Source organism: Populus trichocarpa, chromosome 16 (genome assembly GCF_000002775.5).
Source record: "Populus trichocarpa isolate Nisqually-1 chromosome 16, P.trichocarpa_v4.1, whole genome shotgun sequence".
Taxonomy (NCBI): domain Eukaryota; kingdom Viridiplantae; phylum Streptophyta; class Magnoliopsida; order Malpighiales; family Salicaceae; genus Populus; species Populus trichocarpa.
Window position 1 is genome coordinate 6,721,032 of NC_037300.2, and position 21,184 is coordinate 6,742,215.

General features: G+C 32.6%; 2 protein-coding genes across 3 annotated transcripts; both read right to left on the reverse strand.

Moving 5' to 3' along the window:
• Nucleotides 1-12,164: 12,164 nt before the first annotated feature.
• Nucleotides 12,165-13,913, reverse strand: LOC7465301 (40S ribosomal protein S23). Its single transcript, XM_002323416.4, has 4 exons — nt 13,752-13,913; nt 12,802-12,957; nt 12,565-12,691; nt 12,165-12,474 (listed from the first exon to the last, which is right to left on the reverse strand). Exons 1-4 carry the CDS (start codon nt 13,754-13,756, stop codon nt 12,334-12,336), a joined length of 429 nt encoding a protein of 142 aa, XP_002323452.1. The 5' UTR covers nt 13,757-13,913; the 3' UTR covers nt 12,165-12,333.
• Nucleotides 13,914-15,239: 1,326 nt separating this feature from the next.
• Nucleotides 15,240-20,663, reverse strand: LOC7467606 (interactor of constitutive active ROPs 2, chloroplastic). Of its 2 annotated transcripts, XM_024587833.1 has the most exons (6): nt 20,477-20,663; nt 19,982-20,046; nt 18,902-19,009; nt 17,682-17,856; nt 15,729-17,415; nt 15,240-15,642 (listed from the first exon to the last, which is right to left on the reverse strand). In XM_024587833.1, exons 3-5 carry the CDS (start codon nt 18,919-18,921, stop codon nt 15,745-15,747), a joined length of 1,866 nt encoding a protein of 621 aa, XP_024443601.1. In that variant the 5' UTR covers nt 18,922-19,009; nt 19,982-20,046; nt 20,477-20,663; the 3' UTR covers nt 15,240-15,642; nt 15,729-15,744. The 2 variants fall into 2 exon arrangements, with proteins under 2 accessions (XP_024443601.1, XP_002323453.2); XM_002323417.3 differs by lacking the exon at nt 19,982-20,046.
• Between the last annotated feature and the right edge of the window lie 521 nt (nt 20,664-21,184).

Consider the following 21,184-nt stretch of genomic DNA (forward strand, 5'->3'; position numbering starts at 1 on the left):
TCTGTGGGATGTAAATGTTTTGAATGCTTTAAAAATGATTTTATTGACATCTAGTGGTACCTCATTGATGCATTTCAATTATTCACAATTAATAAAATAATAATATATTTTTTTTTATATAAAAGCCACATTTATATACTTCAATTATTCACAATCAAAAAATAGTACTTTTAATATTTTATGCATTTAACATATGCCTATTTTATACATTTGAAATATTCACATTAAAAAATAATAATATTTTTTAATGGTTTATGCATATATTACTTATAAGAATCAAATTAATTTAATACGTAAAAACGGTTATAAATTATGATATATTTTAAATAATTTTGTTTGTTCTTAATAGTTATTTTAAGAAACCTCAAGAAAGTTCTCCGTATTGGAATAACCTCAAATAGATCTCAACTTATTTATGATCTTTGTTATAATCATGTTTATTTTTGTGTTTCAAAAGTATTTTTTAAAAAAATTAAATTTTTTTATATTTTCAGATTGATTTGATCTGCTGATGTCAAAAATAAATTTTAAAAAATAAAAAAAATTATTTTGATATATTTTTAAGCAAAAAATACTTTGAAAAATAACCACTACCATAATATCAAACATGCTTTCAAAGGTATCAATGGATCCTTAATCAAATCTTTCTATGATATAATAGTTAAATAATTATGTGATTTTTTTTAGTCTTGTTAAAATCCCATGAATTTACTAAAATTCTCCGCATCACATAATAAAATAAATTATAGAAAGAAGAGTGAGAATTTTATGTTTCTTTTGTAGTTTGGTTTCTTTTGTGAGTTTTACACAAATTTTAAAAAATTCATTGATTTTTTTCTAAAATCATGTGAATTTCATGACCACTTAATATATATATATATATATATATATATATATATATATAATAGCAAATGAAAGATCAGTTTAGAATTCATGAATACATTGAGAAAATAATAAAGATAAAAAATAAGTTGGAACTAATCAAGACTATTGTTAAAGATTGGGGATTTTTATAAGGTTTACTCTAGTTGTTTTGATATATATAGTTTATATTTTTAAAGAATAATAAAATAAATAAAATTTATATTTTTTAATATTATATCATGTCATGAGCTTCAATGTCATATTATCTTTTTTTTTTCTACTTGTCTATTATTTTTATTATGTTAATGTTTTATTTTATATATAAACATTATACATAATATACTAAAATGATTGGGGTGATATTGTTCATATGAACCAGTCAATCGCTTGTTCATTTGTAATGAACACCTGAGAATTCTACAGGAACCGGTTGACTGATTGACTTGATCAATTTGAATCGGTCGATCGTTTTAGCCGTCAACTAGACTGTAACAATAAATAGCTAGTTTTTGCTAGAAATATATAAATAACTTCTCTAATTGTAAAATTTATAAGAGAATCCAAATCTATATGATATAAAGTTATTTTAAGTGCAAAAACACTACAAATTCTTTAATTCTTGATTATACTCTAGTTGGTGCTATTAAACCTTCATATTCTAGTATAATAGTATTTAATCTCATTCTCACTATACTTCAAATAATTTAAGTGCTATTTTGTGAGATATAAAGATATTAGAACTTTGAGTTGTATTATCCACTTTATTGAGAGAGTTATTTATGATAACAATAATCACATTTATAAACCTTTGAAAGTTAGGTACAAACTCTTGGTATTGGTGAGATAATTTTACCAAGAAAAAATCTTGAAAAAGACATATCTTCAAGTGGAAAAAAAATGTTAGAGACATATGGCATGTAGGGGTGAGCAAATTCGGTTCGGTTCGGTTTTTACCTAAAAAACTAACCAAAATCAAAATTTGAAAAACTGAAAAATTCAAACCGGAACCGAACCGAAACCGGTTCAAACCGACCGGTTTCGGTTCGGTTCGGTTTTTTTAACAAAAAAACCGGAAAACCTGTATTATTGTTTTTTTGGGCTTTTTGGGCTTTTTAAGGCTTTTGTGGGCTTTCTAATGGGTTTTCTGATGTGCTTTCTAATGGGCTTGTAATTAATGTAAATATTATCTAATTTTGTTACAAAATTCTATAATATATTTAATATTTTTTTGTAACTAAATATTCATTTATATTAAATTATTAGTGCTAATATTGTGTTTAATATGTTTCAAGTCTTTCTAATATTTGTGTTTTGAACTCCTCATGCATCAAAGTTTAAATAACACACACCAAATTAAAATTTAAATTACAAAGCATTGCCTTCAAAAAGGCTTAAAAAGAAACAACAAATAACATTACCATAAAAAATAAAACACTTCATGCAAAAAAATATAAATCTTCATTATGCACATCATCCCAATCAGAAAGCAGATCAATATGACAAGAACATTGCACTTTGATTCCGTAATACCATTGACATCAAAACCTGGAAATCAAGATCTAAAATTATAACATGATAAAATAAATTAGAATATGTAAAAATAAAAAGTAGTATTTTACCATCAAAGTAACTTCTGAACTAATTATCATCCGATGTTACATGTAATTTTCCACCAAATTCTACAAAATAAAAAATTAGACATGTTAAATGATTGCAAACAATTTAATTAATAAATCATAAAAACAAAATAAAAGGTGCAAGTTACCTGACTCAAGGTAACATTAACAACAAAAAGTTATAACACTGCACTTGGAAATTGCGGGAAGAAAAAATCTTACTCTCAGATCAAATAAAACACTTCACATTGGATGTGTTCAAATGATTCTCACTTCTTTCCATCACAGGAACATCATTTCCTCCTTCCACTACATCAATTACTTTCCAATCCATTCTACCAAAAATAGGTTAAGTGCAAAGAAACAATTAACAAAACATTTGCAAGCAAACCAATGGACTACACAACCTCATGGTTTCAAGTTTGCAGGATTAATCTGTTTCGGTGCTCCATTGAAGGAAAATAAAAGAAAAGCGGCTGTTACACTTACAGCAGATGGAAAACAACTTATGTTTATGGCCTTTTGTTAATCAGAAAATAGAAACTACATGAATGCAGTTTTGATTTTTGGTTAGACAAAATTCGTGGCTAATTGATTCCTAACTTCACAATAATGCAAGCTAGGATGTTGATAGTTCTCTTGAAGAAGAGCTCGTCAGTTATCTCAAGAATGCTAGGTACTGCTGCCTAGAAACCAAAACATTATTGACAAAAGAATAAAATAAGCAGATGACCCTTGCCATGTCCAAGATTAATTTGGTTGCGGATTGACAAAATCAACTCTGGAAGAAGCCTAGTCTATACACTGTAAACGTTTTTAAGCTATGGATGGCTATTTGTTGACGTGAAGCAATAGCTTGATGAATAACATGCTGCAATGTCTAACACTCTTAGCTTAAGTTTGCCACAGTGATTCAATTATTTCTAAGATTTAGCTGAAGTCAAGAAATGTACCTCAACGTACCTCACCGCCTGCAACTGCTTCTCAGCAAATCTATGCGAAAGCTAGAAGAATCTTCATTTTTGCAAGCATTAATCTGTTTGCAGGATCCACACAAACAAGCCCTCGTGGTTCCGAGTTTGCAGGATTAAACAGATAAAAATGCAACACCTTTCATCTTCGAACATGTCCAACTCATATTAAATTATTGTTTCATAACAGCCCAAATACACCAACACGCACATGACCCTTAAAAATCCCACCTTTTTCAACACAGAAAGCACAATCAGCCAAAAAAACACCACCCAAGATCAAAAAATCTAAACTTTATCAACGCCCAGTACATAACCATCTAAAACAAACAAAACCCAGCACTCAAAACACCATATAAAAACGTAAAAGAGAGTTACTTACTGGATAAGATCTTGTAACTGTTGAGCTCTAGTGTTCACAAATCTCAAATACACAGATCACACTACAGAGCATATGTTTTTTTTAAAAAAAATAGAGATTGACAGAAAAAAAAATCATACCTGGTGTTACAAGATTCAAGGTCGGGTCGGGTGTGAGAGAGGGAGGTGACTGGTTTGCTAGATCTGGAGGTTAGGTCGGGTCGGGTTGGGTGTCATACCCGTGTGGGAGACTAGGAGAGGGATATGGCTGGTTTGTCCAGATTTGTAGAGTCAAGAACTCAGGAGAATGGAGATGAAGATTAATTATTTTTTATCTGGTTTGTGAGGGTTGAGAGGGGGCGGCTGGATGACTGAGAGTGTGAGAGATTCTGAGATTGAGAGTTTGAGACTGGAGAAAGATGAAAGATCTGTGAGCACTGAATCAATGAATTGTGATTCTGTGAATTTGTGAGGGTTGAGAGGGGGCGGCTGGACGCAGAGGACGCGTATTGCTTGCTAGGGTTAAGAAATTTTGTATTTATAGTACCCCTTAACTGAACCGGTTCGGTTCGGTTGGGGTTTGGTCGGTTTCAGGTTTCTTAAATCGAAACCGAACCGAACCGAACTTTTTTTTTAAAAAAATAATCGGTTTATTCGGTTTGTTTTTTCGGTTCGATTTTATTGGTTATTTTTTTCTCGGTTTTCTCGGTTTAATCGGTTTCTCAGTTTTTTTGCTCACCCCTAATGGCATGCATTAGAAATAACACATGAAGGAACTAACCAAGTTAAAGAATTTAAAATAGATATGTTAGTTCATTAGTATGAATTATTCAAAATGCTTCCAAATGAATCTATAACTAGTATGTTTACTAGAATAACCACTAAAACTAATAGTTTGGATGCTCTTGGTAGGACTTATATTAATGTCGATATCGTGAGTAAAATTTTTAGATCCTTACCAAAGATTTAGGAAGCAAAGGTGACGGCAATCTGAGAAACCAATGACCTCACCAAACTTCTATTGAAGGAGCTCATTGGTTCTTTGATAACATATGAGATTATCATGGAAAAGTAAGAACAAAAATAGAAGCCAAAGAAAGATTTTTCATTTAAAATTGTTCATCATTTTGAAGAAGATGATGAAAAAATTAAGGATATTGCATTAATTGGAAAGCAATTATAAAATTTTCTAAGGAATAAGCAAGTGAATAGAAGATTCTTAAACTTTAAGAAAGATGAAAATAAGAAAGAATCTAGCAAGGAAACACTTGGATGCTACAAATGCAACAAAACAGGACACATCAAGGTTGATTGTCCACTTTTTCAAAACAAGAAAAAGAATTGTCATCACAAACAGGTAATGAAAGCAACATGAAGTGATGACTCAGACTCTAGTTCAAGCGATGAAGAAAAGCATATTGTAAACATAAGTTTCATGGCAATTAAAAGCAATAATGAGGTACAACTTTGGGTGATGAATCTGACCTTACTTATAATGAGTTACATGATGCTTTTGAATCTTTATATGATAAATATGAAAAGTTAGGTTCCAAATATAGTAAAATAAAAAAGAACTATGCATACTTACTTGTTAACAAAGAAACTTTGGAAAAGAAAGCTTGTATTGTCATTGTTGATATTGATAAGGTGAATCAACTAGAAAGTGAATAAATCCTTGAAAGAAAATTTAGACAAGTTAACATTACCTTAGCTAAATTCACACAAGGCTCTAAGATTCTAGAAATCATGCTTTCTCGCCAAATATGTGTTTTCAACAAAAGATGTTTAGGTTACCAGCCTAAAAAGAATCAAAACTATTTGAAAAACTATTTTGTTAAAGTCGAACAATCATATGACCCTAACCATAAGTGTAATTACTATAGAGCAATAGGTCATTTGATTTATGCATGTCCTACTAAAAAGGACAAAGCTTGTAATATGACTTGGGTTCCACAAGAAACCAATAAGGTTTGGGTACTAAAAACCTCATCTTGGTTTTTATGTGTAGGAATTAAAGGAGTATGGGGAATGATTTTTGGATAGTGTTTGCTTAAGGTTTATGACCAGAGATGATTAATTGTTTTCAAGCATTATCAAAATCAATGAAGGAAAAATCACTTTTAGAGATAACTCAAAAGGTAAAATCATTGGAGTTAGCAATATTGGAGGTAAATATTCACCTTCAATTGAAAAGGTATTTCTTATTAATAGCTTAAAACATAATTTTCTTAGTATTAGTTAATTATGTGATAAAGACTATAAGATTATGTTTGACCATGCATGTTGTTTGATGATTGAGAATGACAGTAATCTATGTAGGAAATAGAAAAGGTAATGTCTACATGATTAAAATTGATGCATGTATAAGGATAACAAGTTATCTTGTTGTTAGCATTAATTATAATTTTCTTTGGCATAGAAAACTAGGTCATATAAGCATGAAAATTCTTTCTAAATTAGTTAAGAATTAATTAGTTAAAGGTCTTCCACATGTTGCATTCAAGAAAGAAAAGTTATGTGATGCTTGCCAAAAGGGCAAACAAGTGAAAACCTCTTTTAAAAGCAAAAAATCACATTAACCGAAGACTTCTAGAATTGTTGTACATTGATCTTTTTGGACTAATTAGAACTAGAAGCTTAAATGACAATAGATATGTATTTGTGATTGTTGATGACTTTACTAGATATATATGAGTTTTGTTTTTAACATCTAAAGATGAAATTGAAAAAAGATTTTCCCATTATAAACATAAGAAATGATCATAATGGAGAATTTATAAGTTATTTGTTTGAATTTTTTGTGAAGAAAAATGATATCACCTTAACTTTTCAACATATAGAATTCCCCAACAAAATAAGGTTGTCGAAAGGAAAAACCGGCCTCTTCAAGAAATGGCAAGAACAATGTTAAATGAATTAGATACACCAAAATGTTTTTAGGCGGAAGCTATAAACACCTCTTGCTATGTTTTAAATCGTGTTACCTTGATACTAGAGTTGAAAAGGACTTATGAGCTTTGAAGAGGGAGGAAACCCATCATCTTATATTTCAAATATTTTGGTTCAAAATGTTTTATTCTCAACACCAAAGACAATTTGAACAAATTTAATTCAAAATTTGATGTAGAAATTTTTTTATTATTATTCCTCCTCAAGCAAAACATATAGAGTTTATAATAATATAACAATTTGTCTTAAGGAATCCATGCATGTCACCTTTGAGGAAACTCAAAATGATAAAATTATTGAGATTCTAAATTACATTAATGAAAATGTTTAATATTTGAGTCTTAATGATACAACTTCCATGAAGGGCAACAATGAAGGAATGAACAAAAACAAACCAAGCACAAGCAATCAATAAGAGATGATAAGTAACTCTTTTGTGCCACCAAAAAAGCGTTTTCACCATCTCGAGTTAATTATTGACAATCCTTTTGAAGATACTAAGACTAAAACATCTCTTAGGAATATAAGTGGTTATCTTGCATTTGTTTCGCATATAGAGCCTAAATCATTTCTTGAAGCAAAAAATGATGATAATTGGATCTTAGCTATGCAAGATGAGCTAAACCAATTCGAAAGAAATGACGTGTGGAAACTAGTCTTTAGACCTAACAATCAATCCATCATAGGAACAAAGTGGGTTTTCAAGAACAAAGTTAATGAACATGGGACAATTGTTAGAAACAAAGTTAGACTAGTTGTAAAAAATTATAATCAAGAAGAAGATATTAATTATGAAAAAACTCTTGCACCAATAGCTAGACTAGAATCAATTACAATGTTTTTTGCTTATGCATGTTATGACAACTTTATACTTTTTTAAATGGATGTTAAAAGTGTATTTTTAAATGGTTTTATCAAGGAAGAAATATGTGTTGAGCAATCTCAAGGTTTTGAGAATTTTTATTTTTACAATCATGTTTTTAAACTTAAAAAGGCCCCTTATATGGTTTAAAACAAACATATAAGGCATGATATGATAGACTAAAGACCTTTCTTATTAAAAATGGTTTCAACATTAGCAAAATTGACATCACTCTCTTTACTAAAAGAAAAGGTAAACACATCTTAATTATGCAAATCTATGTTGATGATATTATATTTAGTGTTATTAATAAATCTCTTTGTAAGGATTTTGCAAAGTGCATACAAAACGAATTCAAAATGAGCATGATGGGAGAATTTAACCTCTTTATTGGATTGCAAATCAAACTAACAAACGATGACATATTCATCAACCAAAGCAAGCACAAGTATCTTTTGAAAAGATTTGGGTTGACACACCTATATGAACATCAACAAAGCTTGATATGGATGAAAATGGTAAGAATGTAAACATCACCAAATATCAAGGTATGATTTGTTCACTCTTATATTTAACTACAAGTAGACCCAATATTATATTTTGTGTTTGTCTATATTCATGTTTTCAAGCATGTTCTAAAAATTCTCATGTTAGTGCTATTAAACACATTTTCTTTTACTTGTATGATTCAATTGATTTAAGGGTTGTGGTATCCAAAAGAAAGCAATTTGAGTTTGATTATCTATTTGGGTGCTGATTTTATCGGGTGTAAAGTTAGTAAAAAAAATAATAGTGGAACATGTCACTTTCTAGAAACATCACTAGTATCTTAGGCTAATAAGAAACAAAACTCTATAGCTTTATCAATAATTGAAGCATAATATATTGCGATGGGTAGTTGTTGTGCTCAAATATTATGGATGAAATAAACCTTAAAAAAACTATGGATTTAAGTTTGATCATGTACCTATTATGTGTGATAACACTAGTGTAATAAGCCTTTCTAAGAATCCTATACACCACTAATATACAAAACACATATAAGTGAGACATCACTTTCTAAGGGATCACATGATTAAAGGAGATATTGTACTTCAGTTTGTGAGCACATAACATCAATTATCAAATATTCTCACAAAGTCTTTAAGTAAAGATTGCTTTTGTGAAATAAGAAGGAATTTAGGCTTTATTCATGCTAAAGATGTTTAAGGTTTTGTTTTTATAAATATACATTATTGGAAATAAATTTGACACATTTAAGTGATGAAATGTATACCCTTTCAGCATGTATATTTTGGAGTTAGGTTTTTAGTCTATAAGTTAGACATATAAGTATATTTTGACTCATAAAACACCATTGAAAAATAAAATTCAAAAAACTTTGATTTTTGTGTTAACCGATCGACCAATTGAACCAAAGGAGTATCACAATCAAATACAATTGGTTTGTCCAAATATTTCTAAGTTCTTTTTATCTATAGGTTTATTGCTATTGAAAGAGGATTAAGAAATGATCTATGTGCTTTTGGTATTGATGATATATTTAAAACTACGGGTTTATATATAAAAAAACCCGCATATCCAAAATTGATTAAGATGTTCTTTACAAACATGAGAATTAATATTGAATAATTAGTAGTTTGCAAGACAAACCAATTGTATTTGATTGTGACACTCTAGGTGAAATATTAGGTATAAGTAATGAAGGTCCTAAAGTGTTTAAAGTTAAAGTAATACGTACAATCGAGGGATTTGTCTATGATAATGCTATTGTATTGCATACAGGTAGATATGATTTCTCTCTTAGAGAAAAAATTAAAAGCCAAGACTTGCTCTTAAGACCTAGAATTTTGGTTAGGATAATAGCATAAAATATTTTACCTAGGATAATAGCACAAAGTATTTTGCCTTAAAAAAAGGCATTTTGATGAAGTGATTTTTATGGATTTGTGCTTAATCGATTGCATGATTGGAGGTCGTCCAATTAATCTACCTTACATCATGATGAGAAATTTGATCATGGCACATGATCAAAAGCAAGAATATCTTCCCTATGGTTAGTGTCTAACTACCATTTTTTAACATTTTGAGATATTGTTAACAGGTACAGATAAGACACTATATTCAACATAAATAGAGATAAACAATAAAACCCTCATTAAGATAAAATTTATGTTAAATAAAGATTGTGCTCGGGTATCTAGAGACCAAATTAAGACTCATGCTAAGGAAGAGCATGATAAGGACGAGGAACAACATGTTGGTAGTTATGGTGAGTTTGAGGCAATGTTTGAAACACAACTGCATGCTTCATCACCTGAAAAGGCTTCAACTAATCCTTGAAGGTCTAGGATGGAAAACCATCTAACATAGCTTAAGACAAATATATGTTATATTCGAGAGACATAAGAGAATGTAGCCGGTAATGTGATGGAGATGAAAATGATGATGGCTAATCTCTTCTCTCATTATCCACCACCCTAGAATATGTACCAAGCGTACTTGTATTCTATTGTTTTTCATGCTTTTTTTATATTTTTATTCATTTTTATTTGTAATGGATATTTGTGTTTTGAAGGTTATGTAATGAACTTCTTATTTATTATGATTTCCATTATATATTTGCTTATATTTATCTCTCTATAATATGTTTTTGTTAATAACAAAGGGGGTATAGATTGTATGTAAATTGCAAAAGGAGGAGAAATGTATTTCAATAATATGCATATATTTAAGGAGACATTCAATTTTTTTTTTATGCATAAGCTATTATTGAAAATACAATCTTTTCATATTTACTTAGATTATGCTAAATCGTTAATGTTTCCTATTTACAACATTGCAAAAGATAGGGGGATATATTTTTTTCATATCTAAGTTACATATTAATTGTCATCATAAAAAAGAAAAATTGTTGACCTTTAGGTCATACATTTATGTTCTTATATATATTGATAATAACAATAATATGGAAATTGGACTAATAATATGCTTAGTTGAGAACAAGTTTTAAACATATTTAAACAAACATCATATCAATAAACATGAAGGATTTCATAAAGAAATCAAGAAGTCTAAAAAGGAAATATATTGAAGACTTACATTTAAATTTTTATTTTAGTGCTTTTATGTAAATCTATGTATCTCATCTTGATAGAACAAATTAAAATAAATGCACACACATTCACTATGCACACTTAAAAGGATTGATTAAAAACCTAATAGATGGTTTTAAGAATTTACCTAGGTTAAAACTAATAAATTTAGAATTCTGCATGAACCAGTTGATTGTTTGGCTTAAACAAAGGTCGACCACTTGTTTATTTGTAATAAACACTTGAGGAATCTGCAGGAACTAGTCGACCGGTTGGCTTAGCCAATTTCAACCGGTCGACTGTTTCAGCCGTCAGTGAGACTGTAATGGCTATAAATGACTAGGTTTTGTTAAAAACATAAAAATAGCTTCTCTAATTGTGAAATCTATAAGAGAATCCAAACCTATATAATATATAATCTATTCTAAGTGAAAAAACACTACAAATTCATCAATCATTGATTATACTCTAATTAGTGTAATTAAACTTTCATATTCTAGCACATGGGTATTTAATCTCATTCTCACTACACTTAAATTCCTTCAAATTCTATAAATATTATCTTATGAGATATAAAGATATTAAAATTTTAAATTATATTATTCACCCTAGTGAAAGATAAAAATAAAAAGATCAAACTACCCTCGTAAAAATATATTAGAAATTCTCAAAAACAACAATTCTCTCTCTTTAGACACTATTTCTTTCTCTTCCATCTCAATTTCTCTCTCTTCTTGTTCTCTCTCTTCTCGTGGCGTTCTGAACCAAATCAAGTTGCTAATTGATCTCTCCCTTTTCTCGTTTTGAACCAACCAAATACATGTATCTTTGGTTACAAGAATTCATTTTTTCAAGTGCTCTCCTAATCTGCTGTGCACTGCACTGCTATCTCCACTTTCTAAATTCTAGTCCTAACCCTAAGTCCCAGATATCTCCAATTTCTAAATTCTAGTCCTAACCCTAAGTCCCAGATAGTAGCCCTAAGTCCAGATATCTCCAATTTCTAAATTCTAGTCCTGACCCTAGTAGCCCTAAGTCCCTAGATTTTCTGTCAAAAACCAAAGCGATGCACTGCACATTCAATCTTTATCAAAATTGATTCAAGTCTCACTCTGGAGAACCGGATTCTTCAAAGGTGTATCCACATGTAATATTCAATACAAGAGCTTTTTAGTAATTAAATAAAATTTAATAGCAATTTTAGAAATAATTTAATATAAATTTTCACAAGAGCAGAAACAAAATAAAAATATTAAAAAAACTTTTTAATGGAGAGAGTGAAAGAAGCGAGTAAACTTAAAAAGATTTTTTATAATTAATCCTAAATAAAAACGTCAAAAATAAAAAGATTATATATATCTTTTATTTTAAAGAGAAAAACTAGCTTTCCATTTAAAAAACCATCATATTTCATTACTACACAAGTCCAATAAATATTGCGTGCATCTGCAGAGATAATCTTGGACTGAAAACTGAAACCAGAAATTGAATACAATATCTGAAAGGCAGATTAAACAGTGTTCGCGAAATCCACTCAATAACAAACTAGAGCCATTCCCATTTTTAAAAAAGACTAACAATAAGCATTACAAAACGGCAATCTCTCCATTGACAACCTAAGACCTTGGCTTCTCCTTCTTCTCTTTGAAAAGTGCAAGAAGTGAGACTCCAGAAACCTTCACAACCTTGAATCTAACACCAGGAATATCACCAACAGCATGACCTTTACGTCCAAATCCAGCAATCAACACCTCATCCTACAAGAGCAAATTATGTTCTAGGTTATCGGCAAGCACAAAAGGACCATGAATGATCCAAATCAGTTAAAGCGCACAAAGAGCACTCACATTTTCTTCAATATAGTTTAAGCAACCATCATTTGGAACAAAAGCAGCAATCTTCTTCCCATTTTTGATTAGTTGAACCCTAGCACACTTTCTAATAGCGGAGTTAGGCTGCTTGGCCTCAATACCTCTGCATATATAGACATCCAATGGTACAGATTGACACAGATTAGCATTTAAACTTTGGAGTTGAAGAAAACAAAAAATGAAAACATATAAAATACCATAAGGCAGCCCTACATCTTCTCAAGAACAATGCCTTTGGCATGAGATGATCCAGCAAACGGTTTCTTCCACTCATTGCCAAGGTTAGACTTCTTGTAAGATTTGTCAGCCCACCTCTGCCTTCTGCGGTGGGACTTAAGCTTGCGACCAGCTCCCATACCACGTGTCTTACTGTAATTCAGAAAAAAATCCCCATCAAATTTAAATGGAGAACACCCAAACACTGTCCTAAATAACTAACAAGTTATGCACAGAGGCAGGGAACTTTCCATATCAGTAATCTCACCAGGAAACAATACACAATACAAGTAATGCTAGTTCTAGATGACTTATGGTCATTAAATTTGATTTGGCATGAAACCTCACCATCCCTAACCTGCAAATCTGCTAATTTCGTTTCTATTCAAAAAATAAATAAACAAAACGACGCGCCCTTTTGGGAGGGCAGGAAAGATCCCACCAATGCATTTTCAAGTTGATAGAAATGGATTCAAATTTAACAGGTCAAAGGGATTAATTAAACTAGATTCAAATACCAAAACATTGAACAGCCTAATAAATTTCTAATTCAACCAAAATTACTGTTTAATCACTACATAGCCTACTCATAATCCAATTTACAAATACCAGATTTAATTCTCAGAAACAAAACAAGGAGATGGCATCCACCATGACTAAAACTCGTTTCAACATACAATGGAATACACTAAACATCACGTGGCAATATTTTCATAAGCCGATAGCATGGCTTAATGTTTAAAACTTAAAAAGATTTTTCAACTTTTTCCCATCTTCAACTTTCTCAGCTACCAAGCATGCCGTTATTATGAGAAAACATTAATTAAGATACCAAAAAATACAAGATGCAAAACAAATAGAGGGAGCTCTAAACATCCCAGAGTCAAGAACAGTAAAGTAGCAGAGTGATGCTGAAGGAGAGTGAGAATCGAGGAGAGGAAGCGTACCCCATGGTTACTGAGATAAGTTGTTGGACGGCGAGGAGGGTTTTGAAAGCTAAGGAGGAGGGGGAGGAGCTGCTGCTGCTGAATAAAACCCTAACCCTAAGAAAGAAGTGAATGCTGTCTGTATATAAGAAAGATAGCAGTGGGCTGTTTCTGCAAGTTTGATTTCTCTCATGAGCACTTGTTGGACTTATCTTCGGCCTTGTAGCTTTTCATTTTGTTTATCGGCCCATAAAAGTTAATTTGTTTTCCAGCAGAAATAAAAACAGGAAAAGAGCATTTCCTTATTCTTTTATGACAGAAAATAATCTTCTTTTTTTAGAATTAGAAAAAATAAATTGATTATAATTAATAATTGTTTTTAAAATATTTTAAAACAAATATTTATATTTATAATTATAACAACTAAATTAAAAATATATATATACTACATACTTAAGTTGATTATAATTAATCTAATTTCAATAAAGAAGGCCATTCAGATTTTATATTTGAAAAAATATTATTTCGATAGAGAGAATAATTAATTTTTTGAAAATAATAAACAAATTTTTATATTTAAATAATTTAAGTAATACATGCATAGCATGAGTTAGAAGACCATTTATCACTTATAATGCTATGAAGTAACAAAGATGAGCATTCCTTAGGTATTAATTTGGCCATAATTTAGGGAAGAAATTTCACTTTTCATTTTCTTTCTTTTTTAATTTAAGTTATTTTCATATATGATGATGCCTTAGGTTATTTTTTAAAAGAACAAAAATAAATAAATTGAAATCGATAATATTCATCTAACAAGTTGCAAGGTTAAATTCTTTTTTGACATTTAAAAAAAAACCTTTTTAAATTGACCCGGATTAACCCATGAACCGAGCCTTGAATCTGGTCATTATAACTTTGCTTGTATTAAGAATTGACATATTTAAATTCAATTGCTATGATTTTATAAGTTTTCTAGTCTTTGACCCGAGCGTAAATGTAAATTCATTGAGTTCGTCAGAGATATATGATGTGACGTGGAATGCATGGCAAGCCTGTATGTACGCCCATATTACTTGATAAGAAAAAACCAGACAAAAGGGATAGAAATACGAGTTCAAAAGCCTAAGATCAAAGTGACAAATTTGGCCGCAGTTTAAGGTTTGGATCAAGAAGCCATTTCTTTGCCTTCAAGAAGCTTGGCCCTGTAAAGCACACATCAGGTGTCCTATTGGTTGCCTAAAATGAAACATCCGTGATTCCTCACTCCACACTTGTGATGAATGTCGATGTGTTTCAGAGCGTAAACTACCTTCTATTGAACGCATCGTAGGCAGCTAAGAAATGTCGGCACTGTACGAAGAAGAATGATTGCATGGGCACATGCTCATGGATACTGTCTACTGTAACACTCTGGGGGTTTCTTAGGATCAATGGCATAATTGCTGTTATTGGAGGTATACAGCGGGGTGGATTGGATAGCTGTGAGAAATAAAACAAGCAGAGGCATCGAGCAAGCAAAAATACATAACAACAATGAAGGAATGACGAGACAACTAGCTTGGTCTCGGACAATACAAGAAACACAAATTCATGGGCCAAAGTAAACTTGGAATGGAGTTCCGGCAACATATCGTCTCCGATACTACAATACAAGTGTTCCTATTTTTCAGATTACTTGTTACAGATTAATACATAATCCATGCTGATGGCATACTAGCACAGATCAACTGCTTCACACAGTGAACTAGATATGGTGGAGAAAATCAAAGCCACTGCAACCATCAGATGAAACAAAATGGAACCCCCTCAGTTCATCATTTTCCACAAAACTATACAGTAGTCCTCAAAAGAACTTAGTCTTTGAAACAAATTTATCATCATATTAAACTTAGCTGCCACCAACCAGTCCCTGTAATAAATAAGAACAAGGACATTAAAAGATGTGCGAAAATAAAGCACTCAAAGCAATATAACAACCATAAAATGCATTGTAACCTGACAGAGAGCCTGGCTACTTCTGACCCCTCTTCCACAAGACCCCAATTTTCTTCAACATGTTCCCGTTTTTCTTCTTTGGAGAGTCATCATCCATATCTTCAGAGAAGGGCGAGCCCATATTTCCAGGAATAGGATTATAGTTGTTGTCAAGAGAACCTGTTCTCTCTACAAATTTGCCGTTGTTCCCAGTTGAAAGCATAGCAGCAGCTGCCTCAGCGGCTTTCCTCCATTGGTCTGACTGCACCTTTAACCTCCTCAATTCAGCCTCCATTTCTGTGTTTGCTGCCTGAGCTGCATCCAGCTGCTCAGTCACCCTTGCTACTCTTCTGCTACTTTTATCTGCTTCCTCTGTCAGATAACCAAGTTTCATCAGAGCCTCGTGTTCTGCAGCCCTTGCAGTTTCTGCCAATGCAACAGCTTCATCATTGACCTTACTTTTCTCCATTTCCCCTTTCTTGATTTCTTTCCAGAGTGTTTCATTTTCCTCTGCTACACTCTGCAACCGTGCTTCCTTATCCAACAAGCTCGCCTTCAACTCTGCCAGATCATGCTCTAACTTTTTCAGCTCCATTGCAAGTTCAGATTCCCTCTCACTTGGCTGATTTTTCTCAATCTTTAAAGCCAGTCCCTCATTCTCCTCAGAAATGCCCTGCAATTCAGTTTCCTTATCCATCAGGTTAGCCCTCAATTCTTCAATATTGTTTTTGGCTTTCTTCAATTCAGCTTCCAATTCAGCCTCTCTGTGGCCTGATTCCAACTTTGTACGTTCAACTTGTTCATAGGCGCTTCTAATCTGCAATGTGCTTTGAATATATTCTTCCTGGTACCTGGTCTCAGATGCTTCTAGTGCGGATTTCAACTGACCTACTTCATGTTTCAAAAGGTTCATTTCTGCTTTGAGCTGTTTTGTTTCCTCATTTTCTACACTTTCATGCAAAACTTCAACATCCCCTGTAGGATTCATGACTGTTTTCCCACAAATGTTCGCTGGATCTGCTTGCAGTTTACTCACAAGTTCCTCCAAGGGTTTTACTTGAGCTCTTGACTGTTCCAGCTCCAATGATAGGGACCTGTAAGCCTCCATGGCTTTGACGTCATCTGCCTGCAGCATTTCAGCAGTTGCATTTGCTTCTTCCAATTGCTTTTGAGTTTTACTAACAAGTTCCAGGGCCTGAGCTTCAGATTCCCTGGTATCACTGAGCTCAGTTTTCATTTTTTCAACAAGGGAGAGAGTTTCAGTTAGTTCCAGTCTCAGCCCTTGTAATTCAGCATATGCTGATTCTGCATGTTTTGTTTGGGAAGCTTCAGATTCCACTACCATTTCCAGCTGATTTTTGAGCCTCTGGACTTCATTCATGGCAGAAGCCAGGGCTGCAGAATCAATTGAGTGCTGCTTCTGCATGGCCTCCAGTTCAGACTGCCAAGCTTTATCACGATCATGGGAGACTTTACGGAGCTCTTGAACACGGACATCTTCAGAACTAGAAAGCTCCATCAATTGCTGTTGTGATTCCTCAAATTTCTCTGACATGGTTAAAAGCTGCTTCTTGGTGTCTTCAGCTTCCTGATGGGCTCGTCTCTTCCATGACTCTGATGCGTTCAGTTGATCTTTTGCCTTCTTCAGATCCTCCTGGAGTTGTGCAAGCTGTGTTTCCAATTCAGATATTCTGCTTGGGCGCTTCTTCTGGGCTCGCGAGACAGAGAGGATAGCAAAGCGAGTAAACAACAGTAATTTATGAAAATATTATCAGTACGAAAAGTTTCTTCCTAAGAAAAATCAATTGTGATAATTTAAAAGTAAAGAATTGTGTCTAAAAACACCTGAATGGTGGGAGACAGGCATTTGTAACAGAGTAATATAAATAAGCATCTGTGACTACGACATGGCCAACTGTAAAAAAACTCCCCCATGCAGTTCCATTTAAACATGAACTAGTTGTAGCTGAGTACCTCAGTTGCTGGACTTTGAGATAATCTGCGTTCAGTGACTTTAGGACTTCTGTCTTTCGGGGTCCTACTTGCTGGATTTGGGGAGACAGAGTTGTTTTCTGATCCAGGTGTTTTGAGTTGCCGAGTTCGAGGTGTTGCGGGAGATTTCTTCTGAGGCACTTCCAAAGAGCTGGTTCTGCACTCAAAGTTGGGTGAATGACAACAAGTATAGTTAGATATGCATGAAAATCAAAGGACCTACTTCCAAGTTCCAGCAACTGATGCTAGATAACCGTCAAAACTTGATAAAATACAAGGAGAAAAGAAGAAAGAAGGATGCTATATAAGTTAGCAGCTGGGCTGTAAATTTACAGAATCTTGAGTAGATTAACCATGCGAGAATTCATGGTACATCAGTGTTATTAGGTGAAACAATTTCAATACCTGCCACCTCGTGAATGGGTTAAGTAACAATGCTTAGGATTCAGGGTATATCAGTGTGTTGTTAGGTGATAAATTTCAACACCTGCCACCTATTGAATGGATTAACCATGCTAGGATTCAACATTCACCCACCAATTGGATCTAGATGCCCCACCTGATTCACTATTATAATTTATTTGCCTTTGAGATAGTAGCCAAACTTTGTTGACAGTTGAGGTAGAAAAAATAGGTTTCTTACCCAAAATCAAAAGAAAACGAAATTACAAGGAAAAACAAGGCTTACAGGTAACCTTAAAGCAAAATGTGAAAGAGAGTATAATGTTCAATTCTTAACAAGAGTCCCCTAGTCACAAACCACATTAATTGTACTCTTTCTTCCACTTTCCATTATAATGCAGAGTAGAACCAATAATTTGTAATTGGATTCAGTTAGCTCGGTATCAGAACTTGATCTTTCTTTTCTTGTTATGGTACTAAAAATCATCCTGTTCCTTGTAACATTTTTTTTTTCCAGTCCAAAGTCCATTCAATTGAATGATCAGTTAGATCCACTTTAAAAACACCAATACATCAATTGCAGAAGAGAAGTAATCATAATCATAGAATTAAATGGACTTGAATGAAAGCAGTTTTCTGAAAGTAGATCAGAAAAACAGTGCAGAGATGAGCAAGTCTACATTACATGAACAGAATATTGAGGTCGCATTCAGTTAATGACATGAGAAAACAGATTATCTGGAAACAAACAAACACCAAGAACAGGTAAAAACATTGTAACAAGGAAATGACTATCTTACTTTGCTTTTGGTGTCTGCATTATGCCTTCTATCCTCCTCACAAGAAGTACTCTTCTTGAAATCCCACCTGGCCCACACCACTTGCAGTTCTTCTGAGGAAATCTTTGGCTGAGAAAGAAATTCAAAAGAGAATCTAATATATAAAAATGTATGCAAGAAGAAGGATAGTGTGGTGTTCAAAACGATGACAGCCACCTCAAATAAGCATGCAAAAACCTAACAAACAATACAATGCCTTCAAAGAAACTCCTCAGAAACTACCCCCACTACCACCAACCAGAACCACAAGACAAAATTAAAAACAAAGAAAAGGGTGTACTCAGAAGACCTCATCACGCATGATTACATAATCCATCTTTGCAACTTTCTTTTCTCTTTCCTTTTTTATCCCTTTCTTTTCACTCAAGCACTTTATGTTGTGCTCCAAAAAAAAGAACAATGGGCCAGAGCCAGATTAATGATGTTGGTGGCATAAATTCTCTGTTCATTTGGAAACTGCTGTGTCATTTTTTTTAATATAAAAAATAGAGTTCCATTATTAATTAAAATCCTTTTGCCTTTCTACTTGTGTATTTGGTGTGACAAACCCACTCCCTACGCACCATTAAAATTTTCCATTTGATGACAAGCACAGATATTTTATAACACGGCTACAAAAGGTAAGAAATGAAAACGTATTAGAGACCTTCTATCTCCATATCCAGACACCATCTCTGTTTTTTTTAATCAAAACTTGCACGTATAATGTAACAATAATGGTAAATAAACATGGCATTGTCCAGAAAATCGACTGCCGGAGGGAAATTTGAAAAGGAAAAATTTCTTAAATCCTGTAGCATTTTCGGAACCTTAAAATCCTTGACGAAATTATAGTTTTGACAAACGAGAAACTACCCTTGTACACCCCAAACACTACCCTCTCCCCAAAAGAAAAGGATGAAGAAGAAGAATAGTAAATTAGTAAGGAAACTGAAAACAAATTATCAACAGCATATGAAGCACTCTAAACCATGGTAAATTCTCCCTCTTTTGAGTTTTAAACGCTTAGATCTACAAAACAATGTTCTAAAACAAGCTTACCTCAACACAGAGAGTGTTGAAACAGAGATCTACGTTAAGCAAAGAAATGTTTCCCCAAGGGTACTCTGTCACATGAAAAAAAAACCACTCAGGGCTTGGTTCTTCTTTGAAGAAACTTTCAAAACTCAAAAGTCTGCAAACACTTCAGGCTCTGAACTTAAGGCCAACCACAGAAACCCCACCCGCATTTTTCAAGTGGAAGCAGAACTTTACTAGATAATGAGATATCTTTAAAAAAGAAACACAAAAGAAGCATTATTACTAAGAAGAAAAGAGGGTGAAGAAAAAAAAAGCAAACCCAGCTCAAAAATCGACAGCACCTAAACCCGAAGAAGTTCTTTGAACCGACAAAAGAAAAAATTTGAACTTTTACTCGCAAAAAAACCAAACATTAAAACTCTAAAAAACCAAATAACCTCAAGATATGACAAATAACTCATAACTAAACAATGTGTAACAAAACAAAACCAGAACAAATTCACATTCGGAGCTTACCAGAAGATGTCTCTCTGCCTTGTAGGAGGCTTTTTTTAACGAAAAATAGGGAACAAAACCCTAGTGTAGATAAACCAAACAAGGAGGTGGAGACAGTGAAGTAAAAGAGTAGCTAGTTGCTTGTGCGCTCAGTTCTCGAGACTCTCTCTGCGTGTAATTTGTCAGTCTTTACTATATTTTGTCAGTGGGAGGCAAGAGCTTACAGAGCAAATATATGGAGAGGTACTATTTAGGGTGGACCACGTTATTATTTTTTACGCGCTCCCCCACGCTCTCCTATTTTCAAAGATCCTCTCATTGTTTTTACTCGGAGAAAAAAAAAAAAAATCATATTTATTTATTGGCCATGGGATTTGGAATCCCAATCCCTTCCCTTCCGTTATACAAGTTGCCAATATAAGATTAGGAACGTTGTCAGAGCATATTAATAAAACTAATTTGTTAAATAATAATATAAATTATATTTTAAAATCTTAAATACAAATTATATTATAAAATCTTATTTAAAAATTTAAATTATTGGATTAAAATAGTTTTTTTGATATGGTATCAGAGTTTTGATAATCAAGCAGTCACGAGTTCGAATATCAACATCTCTATGTATTTGATAAAAATTAAGCACAATATAAAGTGGGTTTGTACAAGTTTCAAGGTTAAAGGACTTTCATTTAAGGAGGTGTGTTAGACAATAATATAAATTATATCATG

What these genes read in the sequence shown, in the direction of transcription:
- LOC7465301 (XM_002323416.4), bottom strand. An exon ending in GGCATTGTTCTTGAGAAGAT is followed by an intron (nt 12,692 to 12,801) that starts GTAGGGCTGCCT and finishes CTATATATGCAG; the next exon opens with AGGTATTGAGGCCAAGCAGC. An exon ending in TAAACTATATTGAAGAAAAT is followed by an intron (nt 12,475 to 12,564) that starts GTGAGTGCTCTT and finishes TTGCTCTTGTAG; the next exon opens with GATGAGGTGTTGATTGCTGG.
- LOC7467606 (XM_002323417.3), bottom strand. Translation starts at nt 18,921, where the DNA reads ATGCAGACACCAAAAGCAAA. An exon ending in ATGCAGACACCAAAAGCAAA is followed by an intron (nt 17,857 to 18,901) that starts GTAAGATAGTCA and finishes CTTTGAGTGCAG; the next exon opens with AACCAGCTCTTTGGAAGTGC. An exon ending in CTCAAAGTCCAGCAACTGAG is followed by an intron (nt 17,416 to 17,681) that starts GTACTCAGCTAC and finishes TCGCGAGCCCAG; the next exon opens with AAGAAGCGCCCAAGCAGAAT.